The sequence below is a fragment of the Antedon bifida genome, chromosome 7, assembly GCF_963402885.1.
Source record: "Antedon bifida chromosome 7, ecAntBifi1.1, whole genome shotgun sequence".
In the NCBI taxonomy this organism is placed as follows: Eukaryota; Metazoa; Echinodermata; class Crinoidea; order Comatulida; family Antedonidae; genus Antedon; species Antedon bifida.
In genome coordinates, this window is record NC_136232.1 from 5,814,108 (window position 1) to 5,836,389 (window position 22,282).

At 31.5% G+C, this 22,282-nt stretch overlaps 1 protein-coding gene across 8 annotated transcripts in view; it reads left to right on the forward strand.

Moving 5' to 3' along the window:
* Window positions 1-1,142: 1,142 nt before the first annotated feature.
* LOC144847822 (liprin-alpha-1-like) overlaps window positions 1,143-22,282 on the forward strand; it is a 61,523-nt gene continuing 40,383 nt past the window's right edge. For 7 of the 8 annotated variants that reach the window (XM_078704348.1, XM_078704354.1, XM_078704352.1 and 4 more), the window contains exons 1-2: window positions 1,143-1,431; window positions 1,954-2,379. In XM_078704348.1, the coding sequence (XP_078560474.1) occupies window positions 2,143-2,379 (237 nt within the window). In that variant the 5' untranslated portion in view covers window positions 1,143-1,431; window positions 1,954-2,142. The remainder of the gene's footprint in view (window positions 1,432-1,953; window positions 2,380-22,282) is intronic. The other variant, XM_078704349.1, reaches the window with a different exon arrangement.

Consider the following 22,282-nt stretch of genomic DNA (forward strand, 5'->3'; position numbering starts at 1 on the left):
AAGGTTTTTTTTTCGAAAATCATAAAAGGCCTGTGACTAAATGACTCCATTATGCAAATTAATTGTTTCGAAAAAAATCCCCAAAACTTAACATGTACTTGAAGTATCCGTCTTTATTGTGTTTTTTTGTTTTAGGTTTTTTTAATCACACCAAGGCTATCAATGATAGTATATTAGGCATATAATGTATGTATTACATTATCTTGACCACCAGTGTCTGTGCTTCTTAAACGGTAGGGCCTTCATGAAGTCTTCGTTTCATCCACAATGTATGTAGGAGACAATTTTGGAACTAAATTTTTAAAACGAATGTCGCCCTCTCAAATGTGTAACGCATGACGCGTCAACATCTTCAATACACTACATGTATATTGAAGATGTTGACGCTCATAAAACGATTAGGACCGAGCCCTACGGTAATATTAATAAATATAATAATGTTAGCATTGTACCCTTATTTAATTTAATTATATAATAGTGTAGCCTATAAGAAAAAAGTCTTTTTATATTTTGAGAATTGAATTCGTATGTATTACTTTCGTTTATCTAGTGAGAGAGATTACTGATGTTTACGTGTAGGCCGTCCACAACAATACCCATATCTACCTACATTTTTACCAATGCTATTCATTTAGAAAAAAACGAAACTCTAATTTTATTAAGTTAAAAACAAATGTACCTATGCTATAATAAAGGTCGACTTCATATTAATGGTTCTCTAGGCCTATAATCGAATAATATTAGTTTCACTATCGTATATTGTCTGTTGTTATTGTTTTTAATAAATAGAGTCTTTCATAGAATTTTTAAAAAAAACAGCCATTTCCTCCAAATAAACCTACACATATCGTCCATGAATTGTCAAATTTTTAAAATATCCTATAGAAAAATGTTTCAGCATTATAATTATTCTGTAAAGTTTAAAATATTGTTACATTTTTTTATTTGAATCATTAAATTATTTAGGTCTAGAGCGTTATATACTGTTTATGTGGAGTCGAATCATACTCCTAATGTGCGCTACTGTATTTTAAATTGGGGATTTCCCTTTTTTCTGTTTTGAAAGTTCTCTTTATTTCCGGTGGGGGCGGCCTCTATCCTCGCACCCAGAAAATAATTACAAAGGATTATGGGAAAAAACAATGGCCGCTACTTGTATTGAGTAGATTTCGCTACAAAAATATGAATGTGTAATGAACATTTTGATATTAATGCGGTTATAAATGGCACAGGATGTAGTGAAGGTACAATTTTAAAAGATGAGAGTGTTAATTTCTTGCAGCTACTTTTTAAATACGTTTTTCAGACGTAGTTTATGAAATAAGCCTGCGAAGTCTCGCCCGTCTCCCGGTTTGAAGTCGACTAAAATTTTAGAGCACAACAGACGACAGGGCAGCCAATTCCATCACCGCTTTGTTGTGTCAACTGATGGTACTGTTTTTTGAAGAGAATATAACATCACAAGAATTATTTGATACCATTTTTTCATAACATTTTTCGGGGATTTCAAATGTTTGTGTTTAATATCGAAATTTAACACAGTTTTTGTGATTAAAATTGAACTAGAAAATAGCAATTGCAGAGAGTACACAACAGCAGGCTATAAATAATAAAATAAAGGACAGGCCTAGCTTACAATTTGTAGCCTTTTTCGCTTTGGCTTCTATAGTTATAATGGTAATTTCAATTGAATATAAAAATATGCAAAATTTGGATAATAATGAATGGATCGAGACAACACAGGAATGAAATACAGTTGTAGTAATTAAAAGGATTGATTTATCTGATAAGAATACCTCGTCGACCAGAAGAATTTATAGAATTTGTTCAGGAATTGTGTTGTACAGTACTGTACATGTTACATATTTATTTATTTTCTATTTGGGCTTACCATTTTTGGAAGTTATTTACATATACAAAATAATAATTAAATTATTTCTTTTTAATTAACAGCAGCATACTTGTAATTAGCGAAATTGTGGAAGATGGTGTTTCCGCCACAAAATTCTCGGTTTTAACCATATTTGGCGCAATACTGGTAGTAGGAAGCAATAGGATAAAGCGTGTATTAGTCCCCGTAGACTAATCTATTTGATATCAAGATTTGTCTGTGGATATATATAATTCAACCAAGTGGGAACTATGATGTGCGATGTGATGCCAACTATTTCTGAAGACGCAACAAGTCAGCGGGGCTCAATGTATGGGGACGACGCTAACTTTGAGCAGCTGATGGTCAATATGCTTGACGAGAGAGATAAACTTATGGAAACCTTGCAAGAAACTCAAGAAGCTCTCGGAAATTGTGAGAATCGTTTGAGCGATGTTGAACGTGAACGTGACATGATACAGAAGCAGCTGACCTCAAATCTGCCACAGGTAAGTGACCTTAAATTTACTGCAGTTTACTGTCAGTAGGTTGAAGCTTGGAGACTGATAAAAGTGATAGTTGAAATTGAAACCTTTTCTAAATTGAATTTTAATCATGACAATAGTCTGTGCACAAAATTAGTACTGTGGGAATGTGTATACTAAACTGATCATTCAACTTCAGGGATACTTAAAAACTGAAAATAAAGACAATACACATACACTCGCTCATTGTAGTAAAGAGAAATTCGACAAATCTATTTTCATCCTCATAAATTAGAAACTAAAGTATATTTACTGGTGATAGTATTGTCATGAATATGGATTTTTCCTTTGACCTTGAGAATTGCCTCATGAATATGTGAAACTTGATAAACCACTTTTTTATGTATGTCGAATAATGGATTCCTTTCTGTAGTGGCTGAGTTATCTGTTTACACCACTATCTATGTTTGTCTATATAAATGTTTCTCTACGGTTTAATATATATAGCAGAGCAGCGTTTTAGATACTTGTTTCCAAGTACTGTATCTGAACTTTATTATATTTTAAAGAAACTCAGTTGTAAGTTGTATATTTATACTGTACCTACAGTACTTTGATACTGTTTTCTTAGAATAGTTTTAAGCTCTTTTTTGTTATTCCTGGAGTCATGGCTTTCATCATAGAACCATGTGCTTCTTCTTTGTTGTATCAAGCATTAATCATTTAGTCAGAGTGAATCACCCAAATTGTCTTTTACTTACTTACTGCAAATATGCATTATACAGTATACAGTTTGTACAGAAAAAACATTTTTTGTTACATTTTTTTTAGCAATATTGATATCAAATGAATTTTGAGTCTTAAAAGATAGTTCTGTATTGTTTTTTGTATAGTTTTTGCTATTTGTATAGCATAGTACTAATACTATGCTTTTTTATATAGCTTTTTGCTATGCTACAGTACAATACGGTCCAGTGTAGTTTATTATAGAAAACTTTCATTCAAACAATGTTAAATACAGTTAGTATCAGTCCTCATAAACAGAATGAAAAGAACAGTGTGCAGTATATACTGGGCTATACATAGTTTAATATTTGCTACTGCCCCAAAATATAAAAGATCCCTATTCACTGGCTATCAGTATATCCCTAGCAGGTGGTAAACAATGTACAATGTACTGTAGTATGTTATGCCATGGACAAAAAATACTGTAAAGACAAATGATAGAAAATGTTTTGTTCTATTCTATGATAACTATCTTTGTAATTTGTACAAATTATTTAATAGACCATCCAACTTTCACCCATTCAGAAGAAACAATGCTCCATTGATAGTGTTTTTTTGCGATGAACAGATGTGAAGACAAAAGTTAATTATGCTAATTACTGGGTGTGTCACGATCAATATACTGTATTAAGATGGGCGGAGCTACCGTAGGTGAATCACCAATTTCTGCCAAGTTCCACACACAGTTAATCTTAAACTTGTAGGCCTGATTTCTACCACCTTGATGTTAACCTGTACTAATATACACTGTGTCTTATTTCTAAAACTAGACTGTATTTTGTTTGTGTAATGTGTATAATTTGCAATGCATTCACATTTTTACACTTAAAAAAATCGATTTGGAATATATTTTTATTGTGTTGTTGATCATTTACGTGCTACTGTATTATAAATTATTAATGCAGTACGCTATAAAACTCTTAGATTCTCACTTCAGATTTGTCAGTAATTTGTTATGTGTTTTCTTCAACATACAGATGACATTATTTTATCTGACGTAAAAATAAGCTTAAACTCGTGACCTACTGTAGTTTGCCCGAAGCAGACATGTTATTTCTCTTTGTCACTGGATTACATTATACTGATATAATCGTTTAATATCATAATATAGACAAACTTCAGTAGCTTATTATCACAGCATGTTTCATTTCATATAACAAATTAAGTATTTTAGAAAAATCAGCACAAGTTGAATGAATTTTACTTCCAAAATGTCTAGTGTACTAGTCAAAAATCATCAATTAACAGATTTACAAACTTTGATAATAAAAGTGTATTGTTGTATACAGTACAGTAGGCCTATAATAGTGTATTGTAGCTTTCTACTGGCAAAGAAGAATGTGTTCAAATATAAAAAAATCCTTGTACTGCCGTTAATATATTAGCCTACATCGTGATGATCTATAGGTGATCATTAAATTTATTCATTGTGTTCTTATCAGTATTTTTTTTATGAGACATTATACAAAAGAACTCGATATTTATGATTATATAAAAAGAATTGATCCAATGATGATAAGAAGTTTGTATATTATAGAGACATGAAATTATAATTATTTCCGGTTGCGTACACCAAGAAATTGTCCTCATTCCTGCACTCAACTCGCTGACGTAATTCATCCTATTCCAATGTTATAAAATTTATCTAGACAATTTAAATATTATACTTTATAGTTGTTATATTTCATGATACGAATAATTGTCATAGGGAATCGCTCCAAAGATTGATTTGAAGGCCGTAGCTAAAAAGCTGTAATGCTTAGCGAGGCATAGTTTTACCATGCTTCATCGCATATTATCGATCACCGTTCTCAACAAGACATTGCTAAGAAAATTATTGATATTACAATGATTCTTGATTTATATACAGTACCATATGATTACATTGCTATAGATGTTTTGGAACTCAAATTACTAAACTTAAAATAAAAGCATTGTATGTTTTAATTACATTTTTCTTATTGTTGTGAATGTTATTTTTTATTTATTTTCCAAAATTTTCCTTACAAATACATAGTGCAAAACATTTGGAATGTACTGTATTCGAGAAAGTCATTTTATTCATAAAAATAATATACATACTGTACTGTACTACTACTAAAAAACTACAGTTACTACTAATAACAATAATAAAATACACTGTGTTATTAAATAATTAATAATATTATCACGTTACCACTAGTTAATGTACTAGTTTAAAAAAGTGATAAAACCTGTTTAAATATATTTTATATCCCAGAGTGGAAACTGTTTAATGTGTTCTCAGTGTGACTGTGAAATAATAATTTTCAAACGAATATTTTAATTCATTACAAATTGATATTATTTTAATGTAAATAACAGAGAAATTCTATTTTTTTTGATACATTAAAAATGAATTACTAATCGACCTTCAACTTAAGTCATTAGATCAAATTATGTTCATAATCAGGCAAAATATTTGCCTGTGGTGAGAATCACCATAAAGTACAGTATAATGCTGAGCCTATATTACTGTTCACTATCTATTATATATCAGCGCTATAAATGAATGTTAATGAGCTCTCACTGATTTTAATTTTAATATCTGTTGCTTAGAGCTTCATTTCTTTTGCTTATTAATTGTTATTATTAAAAGAAATCATGTACTGTATGATACCACCAAACTTTTTAGTTAAAATCTAAATAGTAAAGCCTTAATTGAAATATATTTCATTTGGACGAAAAAATTACTGTGAACTTGTACCTACAGTACAAGTTTTAAAATTAAAATTTGGGTCTAATGATATTATTGACTTACTGATTTGATATTTTGCATGTTTTTACTGTATATGTGTACTGCATACGATACATGTTTAATGTGTATTTATTTATTTTATTTTTTCTTTTTGAAATTATACTGATTAGAAGCAGTACTACTGCACATGCTTAGTTGAAAATATTGGTACATAATTAAACAGGTTAATACAGAAAAAAAATTAACTATAAAATTCCTGAAATAAAAGAATGATTATACAGCTGTTTATCAGTATGAATAAAGAATTTATGATAAATAGTTGTCATCTCATACACAATTTATCATATTAACACAATCCAAACAAGTAAAAGTCTTTGAGGAAGAGTATCTTAGGTTATGAGACGATATGACTATCTTGTTAATTAAGTAAACAAACGTGAACACGTTCGTTTCTAATAATTATGCTAATATTAATAAGTAATATTTATAGCTTTAATTTATGACAGAAAACCAATTATGGATGTGGCCTCCATTTTAGAAAATTTGAAAATACATACATTTTGTATGGGTGTATCCTGCATACTGTACTGTACCTATACAATAAAACCTGCAATTCCATAGTTGCCAAGCCTTTATAATTATAAAAGTTTATGTCGCTGCTGTACAATCATTGAATCCCAGTTTAAAAGAGTTTTAAATAGAAGCTTAATTTACTCCCCGAAAATTAGTCCTCATTGAAACCAGTCCACCTAGCAAAAATACTGACCTACATGTACTAAACACTCCAGTGCAAAATTCTGTTGTGGGGCCTCATGTAAATTAGTTTATGAAATACAGAACATTAAATTTCAAAATTATGCCACAGTGACTCATTTTTCTGGAAGCAGAATATTATTATTATAAGTGGATTGATTACTGAAACACAATCAACTTTATGTTGAGCAGTTTGCTCATAAAACTTGTAGAATACAAGCATACAGTACACATTCAAAATATGTAGAATAGTATACAGGGGCAGCTGGTTTGTCCTAGTTAGGTTTACAATGCTTTTAGAGCTCTTCATTCATCCCTGAGGAAACTGCACATTATTGTACACATTTCTTTTGAACTGATAACTGGCATCTGAGGTGTGCAGTACATGTAGACTATACTAAAGCTCTGTCTATAACTATCAAACATTTACATTTTTGTCACATGTACAGTATATGACTGAAAAAGGAAAAAAAAATATCACCACCATATTTGGGCGTATTTCTACCATATTTGGGCACATCACACTTTTTTTGTCAAACTAGTTTGATAATGTAGACAAAGCTTTATACTGTAGTAGGCAGCATTTTGTTTGTGGTAGGAACTAGTACAGTGTGCCCATGTAGGGACATTGTGCCATGCTTCTCCCCTTGCTTCATAGTTTTTACAGTAGGTTCAGACAAAGACCAACAATACAAAATGCGTAGGGCCCACAGGAAGTTGACGCAAATGGAAAACTCCCTATTGATCAATGGAAAACAAACATACATCACCAAGCCTCTACTCTAAAATGGAATGTTAATATTGCTATTTTAGGAATTCTTACTAAATCCTACACTATGTATACTGAACATGGAACTAATGAAAAAGTAAATAAAAAAAGGTATATAATGAAATGCCAATGATTTATACTGAATTAATTAAAGATACATCTTTCTATCCTATTAATTAAATATTAATTAAATATTAATTTGATTACTGTAGTCAATAACCTGCTTAAATCAATGTTTAAATTTAAAGCTAAATCGTGATTTTTTTCCTGTGAACTACGCTTTGAAATGTGCATGATGTATGTTTTTATAGGACACACTTTCTTAAATGTTTACATTCTGAACATTCTGTTTACATTGTAACATAAGCTGGCTACAGTTGCCAGAAGGAATTGAAGTCCTATTGGAGCCTTTTAAATGGATGTAATGAAATTCATCCAAATTAACATTTCGTTGATTATTCTTTCTGGTTGCCTTCAATCAAATTCTATAATTGGTTTTAGAATTTCAGTTTTGAGTATTTTGTTATTTTTGGTTCTTCCTCATTGTCTATGATACGTCATGTCTCTGGCACCCTCATAAAATCGTTATTTTTTTATATAATACAAAATCATTATTAAATATTATATATATTATATATAATATATCTAAACACTGTACTTTTGTTCTTTCTAGAACTCTATCTCTTAACCTACAGCTTTCCTTCCCCAAAAGCCTTTCCTTTCTTCCTCCACAAAAAATATGTATTCTGTTTTAAAAAGATACTGTAGATGGTTTGTACCAAACTGGTGATACCTAAATTTTTAGGGCCTAAATGATCAGTTTCTACATAGAAACTGGAGGCCATCCCCAACAAATACGGTAACAAATATTTGGAATTGAAGTCTTCTGTTTTAACAGTTAGAAATTGTGGTGGGGGTGGTACAGTACTCAATCATACTGTACAGTATAGTAAATATACACTGTAGTATTATAAAAGTAAAATACACTATTTTAAAAATGTTTGTTTCCCAAAGCATCATATGCTCTTGCCTGTATTATTTCCTCATTGTAACTTTAGGAAAGCTAGTTTTTTAAATTTTAACAGCATTTTTGCTTTATCGTCTCATACAAAGAAAACTGAGAATTAATTTATCATAATCATTCAGACATTAAGTCGTCTTATCTAGCATTGAGCAACAAACATGTTATTAATATTATGTGGATGTGCTTATTACATAAATAGATGACAATGCCGAAGTATTTAGCGTCTCCTTGATTTTATAATCTCACTATTAAGTGAGCTGTTTACGACATAAAAATAGAATTTAATTCAACATTTTTACATGTTAAGGATTCAGCCTCATCAGGACTATAAATTTAATTTTTTTTTTTGGAAAATTCATTTAGTTGACATTAAATAAGCCCAAATGACAAATTATGTGCAGTAAGAAATAATTCCCACTAGAGGTTCCTGGATGGCACCAATAGGTACCTTGCGATTTGAGACGACCAAGGATCAAAGACCAACCTAGATCATCGTTGTGTAGTCGGTCAATGTCTGGACCTAGTATCCATCAAAACTGTGAAAAAGGTGATGAGCGAGGACACATGTTAGATATAATTTTAGGTCACAAGCTACATTCAATGTAAAAATAAATACTATATGGTCCTATTGCAATAACTTTTTCGTCTTTAAATGGTTAAACGTATTCTGACAAAAACAGAAAAACAATTAATACAGCAACTAGACAATGTCAGGTTAGGCCTATAGCTAGCGTACGAAGTTCGTACGTTACTGACGTTTACCAGATAGGCCTACAAAACTAAGCCTAGCTAGCAGTTAGGCTAGGTCTGAAAACCGTCCATGAGAGGACAGTCATCGCCTGCCACTTTAGGTAGTGCATTTTTTCTCTCTTTTTATCACAATTTACTATTATTTAAGACAAGGAATTCTTCTAAATTATTTTGACTACAAATGCTATATTACATACTTTCAATATGTAAACCTAGGATAAACATTATTTTGTTTTATTCTCATTAGTGAATGCCATCATTTTAATAATCAAAGGAGAATTTCTATTAATATCTTATTATCAAATCTGATAGAAATTCACTTGATATATTGTAATCTATTATTTAATACCCGCCAATGTAAAGTCATTTCTGCTATATTTAATTATTTAAAGTGCTCAGACATACGGTTCTTAACGTATGGTTTATATTAAATAATTTAACGAACATTGATTTTTGGTGAATGTTTTTTTTTTTCATTTGCTTCAGGACGTTTATGTCTTATTTTAGTACTATAATTTTTCAAAGGTTACACAAATTGCAATTCAATGTTAAAATTTGGTAATAATTTTGGATTTGATCGTTTTATTAAATGTTTAATTTGAATTTGATATGAAATCAGTTCTTTTATGATAAAACCTCCTGTTTCCAGATTAGAAGATGGTGACCTGAGGGATTTGAAAGGTATGGGGTGGATGTCAAACACTTTAGATTGGGTGGAATAAAAATCAAAACAGTTACTTTTCAGGTACTCAGAAATTGTTGACATTATACTGGAGAACATTGAAGCAAGGTTTTGGGTAGGTTGAAGACTGGGTGTGTGTTACTGTTACTGCCCACCTCTGCCTAGCACAATTGCATCCATGCTGTACTGTATAGTAGCTATAGTAGGATGGGAGTTTTTTTAACCACAAGACGAATAGAAGATCTTAAAAGTAGCCCTCTTAGTTCCGCAATAATCCGATGTTGATTGTAGAACTTACAACGATGAATGTATAAATCACCCGTCATCCCACGTATCATCCCATTAATGAACAATACAAAACTGTGACTCCAACTTGAATTGCTCAAAGTTTACACATCAGGTCAACCACAGCCACTTTTTGTTTCCTGAAAGCTCTGTCTACACTATTAAACTGTATGTGAAAAAAAAATGTTATGTGCCCATATATGGACATGATGATGTCATATCACTACCATATTTAAACATATCACTACCATATTTGGGCACATCACACTTTTTTTGTCAAACTAATTTGATAGTGTAGACAGAGCTTTAGTTCTCAATGAACTCAACAAAGTAGATTAAGTATTTAATAACATGCCCTTTGTATAATTTGATTACTGATGTGATGATTACAAATAGAACCAAACATGGACATACGGTATTGCATTAATTTTCTATGGAGGCGCATTTAGTGAATTACTAATTGTATCCAAGTGATAGAATTTGCATTGTTCTCACCTCTTGCACATTTCTGTATTTAAACATGAAATTCAAACCAACTTGCTTCGAGCTTTTTGACAGTTTGATAACATAAAACGCGTTGTCCAGTGTACTTTGTCTGACCCTAACTAAACTCGGGAAAGAAGGTTAATGGCGGAATTACATAGTATCTTAAGGGGATAGAGTGCGTCCTCTGCCTGACCCTAACTAAATTCAAGAAAGAAGGTTAATGGCGGAATTACATAGTATCCCAAGGGGATAGAGGGCGTCCTCTGCTAACAGACTTCGAAATTTGCTTGCCTCTGGACCTTGCAGAAACTGATAGAAATTGACTGATTTATACAGACAATGCATTACGCATCAGAGAGCACATTTCCATTGATCAGTGGCCTATATAGACTTGTACAGAATTTGTTGTACACTTATTGCAAATGATGGAGCAGTTAAGTCACGGCGCCATTTACCATACCCAAAGAAGCAACAATATCTGCATGGGTTTGAGGCCGACTCGCTTCTAGTTCTAGTCTTCTCGGAATAAGGACTTTAAACCGTAGGACAAGAGCGTACACAGTTACAGTTTGTGTGCACTTTAAAGAACCCAGTTCATCATTCGAGTAGGGGGTTACCCTGGTGAACGGATTTACAAAATAGGCCCTGTATCAGGAGGATTACCACCTTACCTATCTGATAGGACAGGGATTAATTTCATATTGGTAATCCTTGGCCACATAAACATAAACTAATTTTAAAAATAAATAAAACAAATTCCCACAATGTCATTTTAAATTTGTAGCAATTGAATACCACATTTTATTTATAGAACTTGATCGTAGTTGAAAAATGATACTACTTTTATTTGAAATCTGAGGCAAATAGTTTTGTTTACTCATTACGCAATACTTGTTTCTTTAATTGTTATGCCATACAGTAGGTGTAGTAAACAACAAAAACATATTTGTGTCCATGTCATTGATTTTTAGCAAAACAAACTCAAGTTATTATTATACACAGGATACATAATAATTAAATACATGTACCTTTTGGTAATTCCCTCAATTTAAAACATGTCAAATTTAAGACAACACGTCGTACTGGAAATATTTTTCCTAGTTCAGGAAATGTTTGTGATATTAGTTGCAGAATACACGCCGAGTATGACAAGTCTAATGTAAATAAATACAAAAGATCCAATCATGCTCCGAAAACAAGGTCGTGACCTTTAGATTTATGACATAGTTCCAGATATTCTACGCTAAACATAACTCATATTATCTCCTGCGGACACGTAATAAACTATTTAAAACTATGTAAAATTAGTTGCTTTTGCCATACTCGGACAGAACTACTGTATTTCAATATGAAAAGGTGGAATAGCAACTTCAATGTTTATTGGGTTATTTATCAAATTACTATACTTAACCCGAGTATAAACCTATGCCGAATATTAATGCCAATTTCTAATTTAGGCTACATTTCAGATCAGTATTGTAGTTCCTTTTTCACTATGAACTTTTAGGCCAGATATTAAATGAGCTACTTTATGCATACATAATCCACTATGTTTAGTATTTTATTACTCAAACAATGTGGACTTTTATTAGGTAATTCTTTGTATTTGTTTCAATAATTCCACATCATGATTTCTCGGCTGATGGACAGCAGCAGATGTGGCGATATGGCTGATAATATAACTAGGCTTTACGTGGCTAGGCTGTAAAGAGCTATCTTCTGGCCTAGTAAGCCTGACAGAGTTGATGACGATATGCATGATGATACGTCAGAGGGTTAGTAAAGTAGTAAGAATTTGATAGATTATCCCCCATGCTGAACATCTCTGGATTAATTAGTTGGATTCACCTGATGGTGTAGAGATGGAACTAAACACAACTACCACCTGCTAAGGTGAGCTATCCAATGAATTCTCATCATTGGAGAAGAAATGTTTCGCATCGTTCAATTCAATTTTACATGTTTTGATTTGTTGAGGTTAATATCACAATTGTTTTCTATTTATTTAAAATAATAACTAATGGTTAGACCATACATCAAGAAACCTCCGCTTCTGAGGTGGGGGGAGGAGGGTTTCTCCTATATGTTGAAGCTTTCCAGCTTGTCATTCTATCTAAACCTCTGTATACACTATCAAACTTTATGTGAGAAAAAAATGTGATGTGCCCATGGACATGATGATGTCATATCACTAACATATTTGGGCATATCACTACCATATTTGGGCACATCACACTTTTTTGTCAAATTGTTTTGATAGTGTACTGTAGAAAGCTCTATCTACACTATCAAACTGTAATTGGAAAAAAATGTGATGTGTCCATATATAGAAATAATGATATCATATCACTACCATATTTGGGCACTTCACATTTTTTTTACTCTTCTACTACTGTAGGATACAGTATTTGAATTGAATAACACGTTTTTTTAGGAATGAGAGATTACATGTCATAATGTTTTCTAATTACGTTAGTTCAAAGTAATGAACATACATTATTTTGTCACCTTAATTTGCAATGAGCGAGTTCAAATGGATGTTTAATCAAAAGCTGAAGTACCATGCCCGAAACTAAACCTATATCTCAAAGCAAAAACATTGATAGTTCGAAAAATCAAGTGTTATTAAGAAAATAATAAAACTACAATAATCAGAAAGATTACATCATCAAGAAGCAGAAAACTATTTAAATTGTAAATGGACCTAAATATCTAGAGCATAGTTTGCAGTATTTATAGGTTAAAAAAATGATTATAAAAAGAATAAAACATATATATATTTCATCCAATTGGAGTTAAATACATAGTAATGTTTTAGTTATACTACAGGTATGTACTGTAAACTATACTTTTACCAATTCGTCTCACGAAGGACCATACTACAGTAATATCACTGAAATAGTTTATAACCGAGAACCTGATACATCACTTTTGCCTGGTAGATTAAAAGTGATGTTCTGTATGTTCTATTTAAGGTTCTACTTAAAATACTACAAGCGATAGATATACAGAGACATTGGCATTTTCTCTTGAATGTAAAGTGACCCAATTAAGTTAAGAATTCAGTTAGGTAGCAAATTGGTGCATTTCCTACTGGTTTGACTGGTCTTAGTTACCTACTATACTGTATACATTTCCATCAAACATTCAGTATTATGAACAAAAAACAGCTATCTTTGTACCATTTCTGAAGAACACCAACAAGTTACTCTGTATAGAAATGACATATTTAAAATTTCCAATAAACTACCATAGCAAACAAAGGTATCAGTTCCTAAATTTACAACAACAAAACAAAGGAACAATATGTTTGACACCGACAGTAAATTCTTTTGTTTCAACAATTCAATGTACAGTAGTGCGAATGAAGATTAGTGTACTGTTTTTGTATACTTTTCAGCTTTTAGAAAAGCTGTATTATTTCAACTTGCTATAAGACTTGAGTTTAAATGCATGCTCCCTTCTGGTTAATTGGTTACTGATTGATTAGGTTTAGAGAGGGTGAAACTTGTTTAAACCAGTGTGTAGTAGTCAAGTACAATTTTTGAAATTTTCCATTTGTTAAAAATAAAGTATTACAGTACGGATGGAAACATTCAAATTTGGTTTAATATTTACCCGGAAAGCTGGTTCCTACAGTACTTACCTAAGTTGGGAAACCAACTTTCCCAGGTCAATAAAAATAGGCCTTATGGTGTGCAATTGGCATTTTTATTTTAGTATTTTAAAGATGGGCCAAAGTAATTGTGCTATTCCATAGTATAGTAGAATACATACTGTAGGCCTATAATAGAATACAGTATGTAAAACAAAAATAGTTTTGGTCCAGATCTAATCACAGGAACAAACCATTTTCAAATAAATATCAATTGCCCACCCTGCAGTATAATGAATTGTTCCAAATGTAGAAACATCTTGTTAATGTTGATCTTGTTGAAAGGATTTAAATATTTTACAGAGTGCTAAATTGGGTATACATTACGCCATATGTCCCCAAATAACCCCACTGAATTGAATTATAGTACTCTAAATGCCTCCACTAAACTGCAACCAGCTCATTATCCGAGCACATCCAAATTGAATCGTTGTAGAGGAACGGTTTACGATACGATCATCCTCCTATCGTAGAACACTTCACAGGTCTGTCAACCGTGCGTACCTTAATGACTCTTTCATACTTCCATCCACTTCTTGCCATTCAAGGATTTTTACAAACCTGAAGATAAGAAAATACAACACTTTATATTGCCACTTTGATATCGTGTACTGGGTATACAGAGTATAAACTATAATTACTTTTTCGATGTTCTGCTAAGTAGATACTGTGGTTTTGTAGGATATCGGGTACGCACGAATGCTGTACTTTTGATATTGGTGAAATTGGATTTCTGTGTCATCATATAGCTTCATCATTTCGTTTGCGGATAATGTTACCAATATTAAAGTGCTCATTGAGAAAGTACATAATATATTAATGTTAAATATGATTCTGTTTATTTTTATTGTACTATTTTGAAAGAGGTTACTGAAAAGTTTGTTGAAAAGTTGTAGTAGCAATGATTATTGTTGATTTGGAAAGTTCAGCATTGAAAATCAGAATTTTTATTTTTTTGATGAGCAACTCACTTGGACATTACCGATCCTTTTGGATTTACTGATCCAGTTTATTGCTACTTACGTCGTAGTTGGATCTTTCTAAAGTTACCCATTTGTATTCAGTTACCTCATCTCTGAAATCGAAGCCTAGATACGAAGTTGGATCGTACAGAAATAGGTCATAAAAGAGAATTGAAGTTGGCATAGCATAAATGGACATTTTATGTACTCTCTACCAGGTGGATTATAGAACTAAGCAGATTTTCAGTAATATCAGCCGCCACAATGGTGTTCTATGATCAGAATAATAATAAAGCATCGGGATGTTGTAATATGTGTTCTTGTAATGGTTCTACGGTCATTCTGTCTTATCTTACATCTCATAAGTGTCATGCGAAAAGTGGATGGCTCTTGCAAAGAGTAAATAAGGTTTGTTATGTAATGTTTTTATACTAATTCCTTATTTATTGCCTGGTACGCGGGTATGACAATTGCAGATCAAATATTCACATCTACTTAACATTGTTAAAAACTAAGAGATTGCAAATTTTGATGATATATTAAAATAATATTAATATTTAAAATACAGTAGCAAGCGCTATATTTTTTGTCATAATAGTGCTAAATAAATCTATTTGGTTACCAATACATTTATGGTGTAAGTGTAGCCAATGCACAAAGGTGAAGAGAATTCAATGGATATGCCTATATAAAGAGACACCCTATTCCTAGTAAATAGGTGTCATAATGGCTATTAATGAATATTCATAAGTTATTCTCTAAATGCATATTTTTATTTGTCATCAAACATGAAATATTTGATGAGAGTTTATTTGATGCCATTTTTATATAATAATAGTCACATTTTAAGTTGTTTATGTTTTAGGTTTTCCATTTAATATTTTCTTATGAATTTTGCATAGTATAATTTTAATATTCCTTTAGAATCCTATTAGAGCATTCAATTGATTTTCTATATTTTATCGAGATTAGTCCAATATTAAAGGTCTAATTTCACCAATTTCAATATTCTATTTGATTTACATTCTGTACCAACTCAATTCATTAGTGGGCTGTGTATATGAGCTTAATGTGACCTTCATTTGACCTTTGATTGCGATAATTGTATTAGGCTTGATTGAAAAATCTAAGGTAATATTCCGTAATAAATTTGAAAATTGAATCTAACTAGTTCAATTTAATATCATTGCGTACCATATTGAACACTGAGCCTAATTATTTTCTAAATCGCTTTTCCAAGACAGTTAAATTTAATTCAATATTCTTTCACCATAATATTTTATTAAAAAGTAGTAAACAGTATTGTATTTCCTTTTTTTCACCTGGTTCCCAGTTATTGTAATCTTGAACATTTATGTACAGTAATTTCCTCTAGGTATTTCATTTATCATCAGACAATGGAACAATAGTACATCCTCAATGGAACTTTTAGTATCCCTTTGTGGTTCTAAGCAATGTTATATAAGTACTATACTAACCATGTGTAAGTATTGTCATAATAGCAAGTAATCCCCAAGGACATGAAAGTGGGTATCTGCAGATTTGAACCCTGACCTAACACATGGAAACACCCAAGGCGTAACATCTGCATTTATTTCAGATTAATTTTAATATACTGTAAGTGTAAGTAAATTCAACTAAATAGTTTTAAACACATGCCATGTTATATTTATAGATTTAAATAGTGCGTGGGAAATGCAGTGAATGAAGTTCTTTCAAAAGTGTATCATTGACATGAATAATTGCCACAGACATGTATCGATGTTCGTTGTTGAACTCTGTCGTCCAAACACCTTTAGGTTTCCTGGCCTGCTTCAATCAATTTTTATTATGTTGTAAACAAGCAGTTTCAGTTGACAATTGAGAGGTTTTTATATAAATTATTATCTGTTTATTCAACCAAACCTAGTATGATAAATAGTTATTAATATGAGAAAATGTTGGTCTGGCTTGTGCCTAGTTTACCTGGATAAACCAACAATAGCCCATGGTTTTACAAGAGGTTTTTAACTAAATTACCTACTGTTGATTCAACCAAACCTAGTATGATAAATAGTTAAATTAATATGAGAAAATGTTGTCTGGTTTGGCCTAGTTTACCTGGATAAACCAACAATAGCCTATTGTTTTCCAAGGAGGAGCTATGATGATAAATTTAAAAGTTTTTTGAAAACCCCTCTACACTGAAATGGCTAATCCACTGTACCAACCACACCTTCACATGGCCAGATCCCAATTTTCACAATCATTCTTGAAGAGCAATATAGCTAGAAAATGGCATTGTTCACAAAAATTGGGAACTTCCCAAGTAACCAAGCACCATCATCATTCCTCAAGGCTTTCCTCAAGGAGACAGTGAGGAGGGAGGTTTCAAGGTAAAGTGGCACAGAGAGTAATAGGTTACAAACACCACTTTTGATTTGATTTGTGTATTTCAACACATTGTTTATCCATACTTTGTACGCTTGTTGTATTCGTGGCTTCTTTCAAACCCCCCTCCCCGCCCCCCCTACCCCTAACCCCTACAATACAATTCTGTACAAAGTTAATGCTCAACTTTTAATCAAGTCAACTGAATGAGGATGTATAAATTGTGATAATGTGGGTCTTCCAACTCGTAACCTAATATAAGGAGTTTTTAATTATGATTCTATCGAATAATTATTTGGTTAAATACACTTTTTTCGGCATCAATTTTAGAAATTTGTCCAATTTAGCGTTAATAGCGTGAATCATTTGTAGATACGGTATCTGTTTTCCATTGAACTTGAGTATAGGTTTTGTTTTAAATGTCAAGCCTTGATATGCTTGATTGCAATCTTCCACAGAGACAATAAGCCACTAGACAGCCTGGCACAATCTAATATTAGCCAAGAACCAAGAGTGCTAACTAATTAATTGCGGGAATTAATTATTCAGCACTGTTTTGCAGTATTAATTAGTTATGAGGTTGTAGGCTCCTCCCAGACTTTTGTTAATTGATTTATCTATTTCATAGTGGTTTGGTCTGGTAGTTTATTATTGTTTTTAAATTTAATCGTAATGGTGTATTATATACGTCTTTTGTATTTTCTCCATTGAGTAGAAATTCACAAGTTCCTATACATGAGTTTCAGATGATGACCATATATCACATGTTCACTTTAGAGAGATAGATACAGTACTGTAGGTATTAACTGTAATTTAAATCAAATTAAATAAACAACAAAACCTCATTTTCGCCGTCTTTTAATCCTTTACAAAATGGATGTGCATAAAATATGTATGGTAATTGTATACTACTCTATATTCGATGGACAAGAATTATTACTTAATAATGTAATTACTGTTGGTAACTTGACCAGTGCAAGCTTGACCGCTGCAGACATATTTAAATCATTAATGCAGTGGTTGTTGTGTTAATACAGAAACTGAATAATATTTAAAAATCGCTGGGCTAATTACTTATGTGAAAGTGAGATGGTGGCTTAACTAAAAGCATAACAAAGGCATGCTCGAGTCATAGTAATATTAATACTATAGTACTGTAGAATACCTAATTAATACAATAGAACTCTTCCCTATTCTTCAGGGGACACCCCTATTATTAAGCAGTTTGCTGGATCCTGAAGGTGTCCCCTTAATAGGGTTGTATTGTAATACTCATCATAAAAAATGAATTCAATGTTGTATGCACAGTGTATATCACTGTTTTGCAACAACTAAACTTAAATTAATGCCTGGAGTTAATGCTATATATATATTTATGTATTGTTGATAGTGACTATAGTTTAAATAGTTTTTATAGTGTAATACATATGCAATTCAGCCATGTGCTGCCATGTATGTAATTTGTATGTGAATTTTGAATAAATATACCGATATATATATATATATTATTAATATAATAATGCAAAATTTCTATTAAAGAAAGACCACAGTAACCAAAAATAACTTCACATTTCTTTATCTGAGTACAAGCTTATAATAAAGCAATTACGCATAGCAAAATCAATACGTTAGCCTGTAGAACTAGCACATGCAAGGCTTGCATTCAAACTGTGCCGGTATTAAAGCCTGTCTAATCAACTGCTCTATTGATTCAGGTATATTCCTCCTAAAAGCAATGCATAATTATTCTTCCAACAGTTGAGACTCCTTTCAATTGGTCATCATTGTTTGACCATTGTTTGACCATTGAAACGTGGTAGATATTAAGAAGTAAATCCATGGAGAACAATGCATTAGTATTCTCAATTTTGTGTTTTTTAATATAAATTATAATATAGTAAGCAGCTCAATGCTTAAGTTCTATAGGCCTCCAATTAAAAATCACTTTGGCCAAATTGATTGTTACAATTTGTAGCTTTGTTATTTTTGGCATTGGCATGTTTGAATTCACAATTTCGGTCCAGTGGCCGGAGAGAAAACTCTGCGCTAAATTACATTTTTTGATCATACACGTATGTCTTGCACATACTGTAATCCGAAATGTGTTAGTGTGAATGAATGGTTCTATTCTTAACACTACACCCATTTTTCACAATTTTTTCTCTAGCCACTGCTGGGCTCAGTGTGAACAAAGATTTAAGTTAAACCTATGGTCACATTGAGCCAGGTAATGGCCTTTAATAATGGACACTGCCAGGCTCAGTGTGAACAAAGCTTTAAATTAAAGATATGTTCACATTGAGCCAGACAGTGACCTTTATTAAAGGACACTGCCGAGCTCAGTGTGAACGAAGCTTTAAGTAAAGCTATGTTCACACTTAACCAGGCAGTGGCCTTTAATTAAAAGACACTTCCTATATCCATACTGTAGTGAACTTTCCTTTTTTGAAATACCAGTTTCACTATCGTAATGCAAACAAATCAAAATCAAATCAATTCATTATGTCTTCGGCAATTTCAAAATCAGTCATTTTAAAAATGAGCAGGCATACTTAATACCGCTCATCAACTATCCCAATGCATTATGAAGTATGTGATATGAACCTACTTAAAAGACCATACACTTGATGATGGCAAATATCATGTGATGCTTGAATGTCAACTTCCTACTTACTGTAAGTCTACCGTACATGTTTACATTATTTTTGTATAAAATTCAGTATTAATATTAAATCATAAATTATGTTATTTTTTTCTTGTTTATCGATGTGTTTTGTGGTTTTAATGAAATATGGCCCCACCCATCTGTTCATGCCATTTACATTTGAACAATGTTATTGTTTTGAATTGTTTTTTTAAACAGTTAGTAATGTTTTAAATATGAAATTTTAATTTTTTTTTCTGCTTATTAAAATATTTAATCATGATAGTTTCAGTTCAATCAAAATTGAAAATTCAGAATGTTTGAATTAATATTTTAACAGAAAAATGTTTATTTTTTACAAAATATACATCAACTATATCATCTTTTTACTCTTAAATCTGCATTTTATGTAAATGAAGTACCATTATTTTTCACATAATACATCAATTTATTTCACCTTTAAGGAATGTTCTAAAGATTATAAATTATACACGCTTTCTCTATTTAATTCTTAGAAAATGAACCAATCTATTCCATAAAACAGTATTAATGATGTAAACTAATGCCCAATAAGTACAATTAGAGTCTTATCAGGGGCCATGACAGTATATTTCCAAAAATGGTTGCCACATCCACAGCTTTTATAACCTGTAGTGTAACTATCATATTCTGGCAAATAAATATATTTTTCCATCGGTTCTGCACTGTTAAACACGATAATATTCCGCTCGCAACACCACACAGGCTATTACAGTTTTTATGGTAATTTATTATTATCTGATGTCATAGGTGGTGAAGGCATGCATATTCCAATTATTTTAGAAATATTTATGCTGATAACAATAACAATAGCTATACATAAATAATAATTGTGTCTTGTTCACTAAATTATATGGCAAAATCATCTTGTTCTTTCTTCTCCCGACAATTAAAATTATAATTTTCTCCGACAAGTAAAAATTATTGTTATTATTGTTGATAGTGTATTTCATCATCAAAATGATTAAATATTGCGGATGGAATATGTTGAATTCTTGTCTTTATTCAGACTATGTTTATTTTATTAGACCACTTGTTAATTACTATTAAACTTTATGTGACAAAAAAAATGTGGCCATATATGGACATGATAATGTCATACCACTACCATGGGATATATCACTACCATATTTAGGCACATCACACTTTTGTCAAACTATTTTGATAGTGTAGACAGAGCTTAAGAAAAAAAAATTATGAAACATAGTTCAATGATAATTTTTTTAAATATATTTTATATCAATTAAAATAATTTTAATAAAATAATTATTTTTAATATTTAATAAAGTTCATTTGTTGTCAACACAGTTGAAACAGTGGGTGGTCTTGCATCTAAAAAGCTCTGTTAAGCCTGTAACATTAATTTTAAATATTAACAACTAATACAGAAATTATTCAATGTGAACAATATATGCAAAATTTCACTTGTGATTTCGAAACTGAATGTTAGTTTCACTAACAGTTTTAATAGTTAAGAACAAAGAAAATTTTGGAAATGATCAATCAATCAATAAAAAAAATATTGGTTGCGAGTTAAAGCACATTATTTTCTGCTGTTCAGTTCTTTAGACGTTGTAGTATAGTCTACATTCATTAATTATACTTGTATCAAATTGGTCAATGACTTTTCGTTATGGAAGTTTATTTTTAACATGTCGTCGCCTTCTTCCATATGGAAACCAACGAAGGATCTGATTCATCAAGAGCAATTGCACTTTACACTTGCCACTCGCCGGTGGACTAATCTTTCGGATAAAATACTCGCTTGTAACGCCTTCAGCCAAAAACACGCCAACTAAACCGATCATGTATTAGTTTCACAGATTCTTTATAGGATGGAGGTAAATTATAATCTATTTGTAGTATTTATTTACTTGTTTTCTTTCTGTTTTAATTCTGCGATAAACTGTCTGAAATTTGGTAGCGTATTCTTTGATTGGCATAGGTTTAATTTGTTGCACTTTCGCAGAGAGGTGGAAGTATTTAGGAGCTTAGTATTAGGTGTT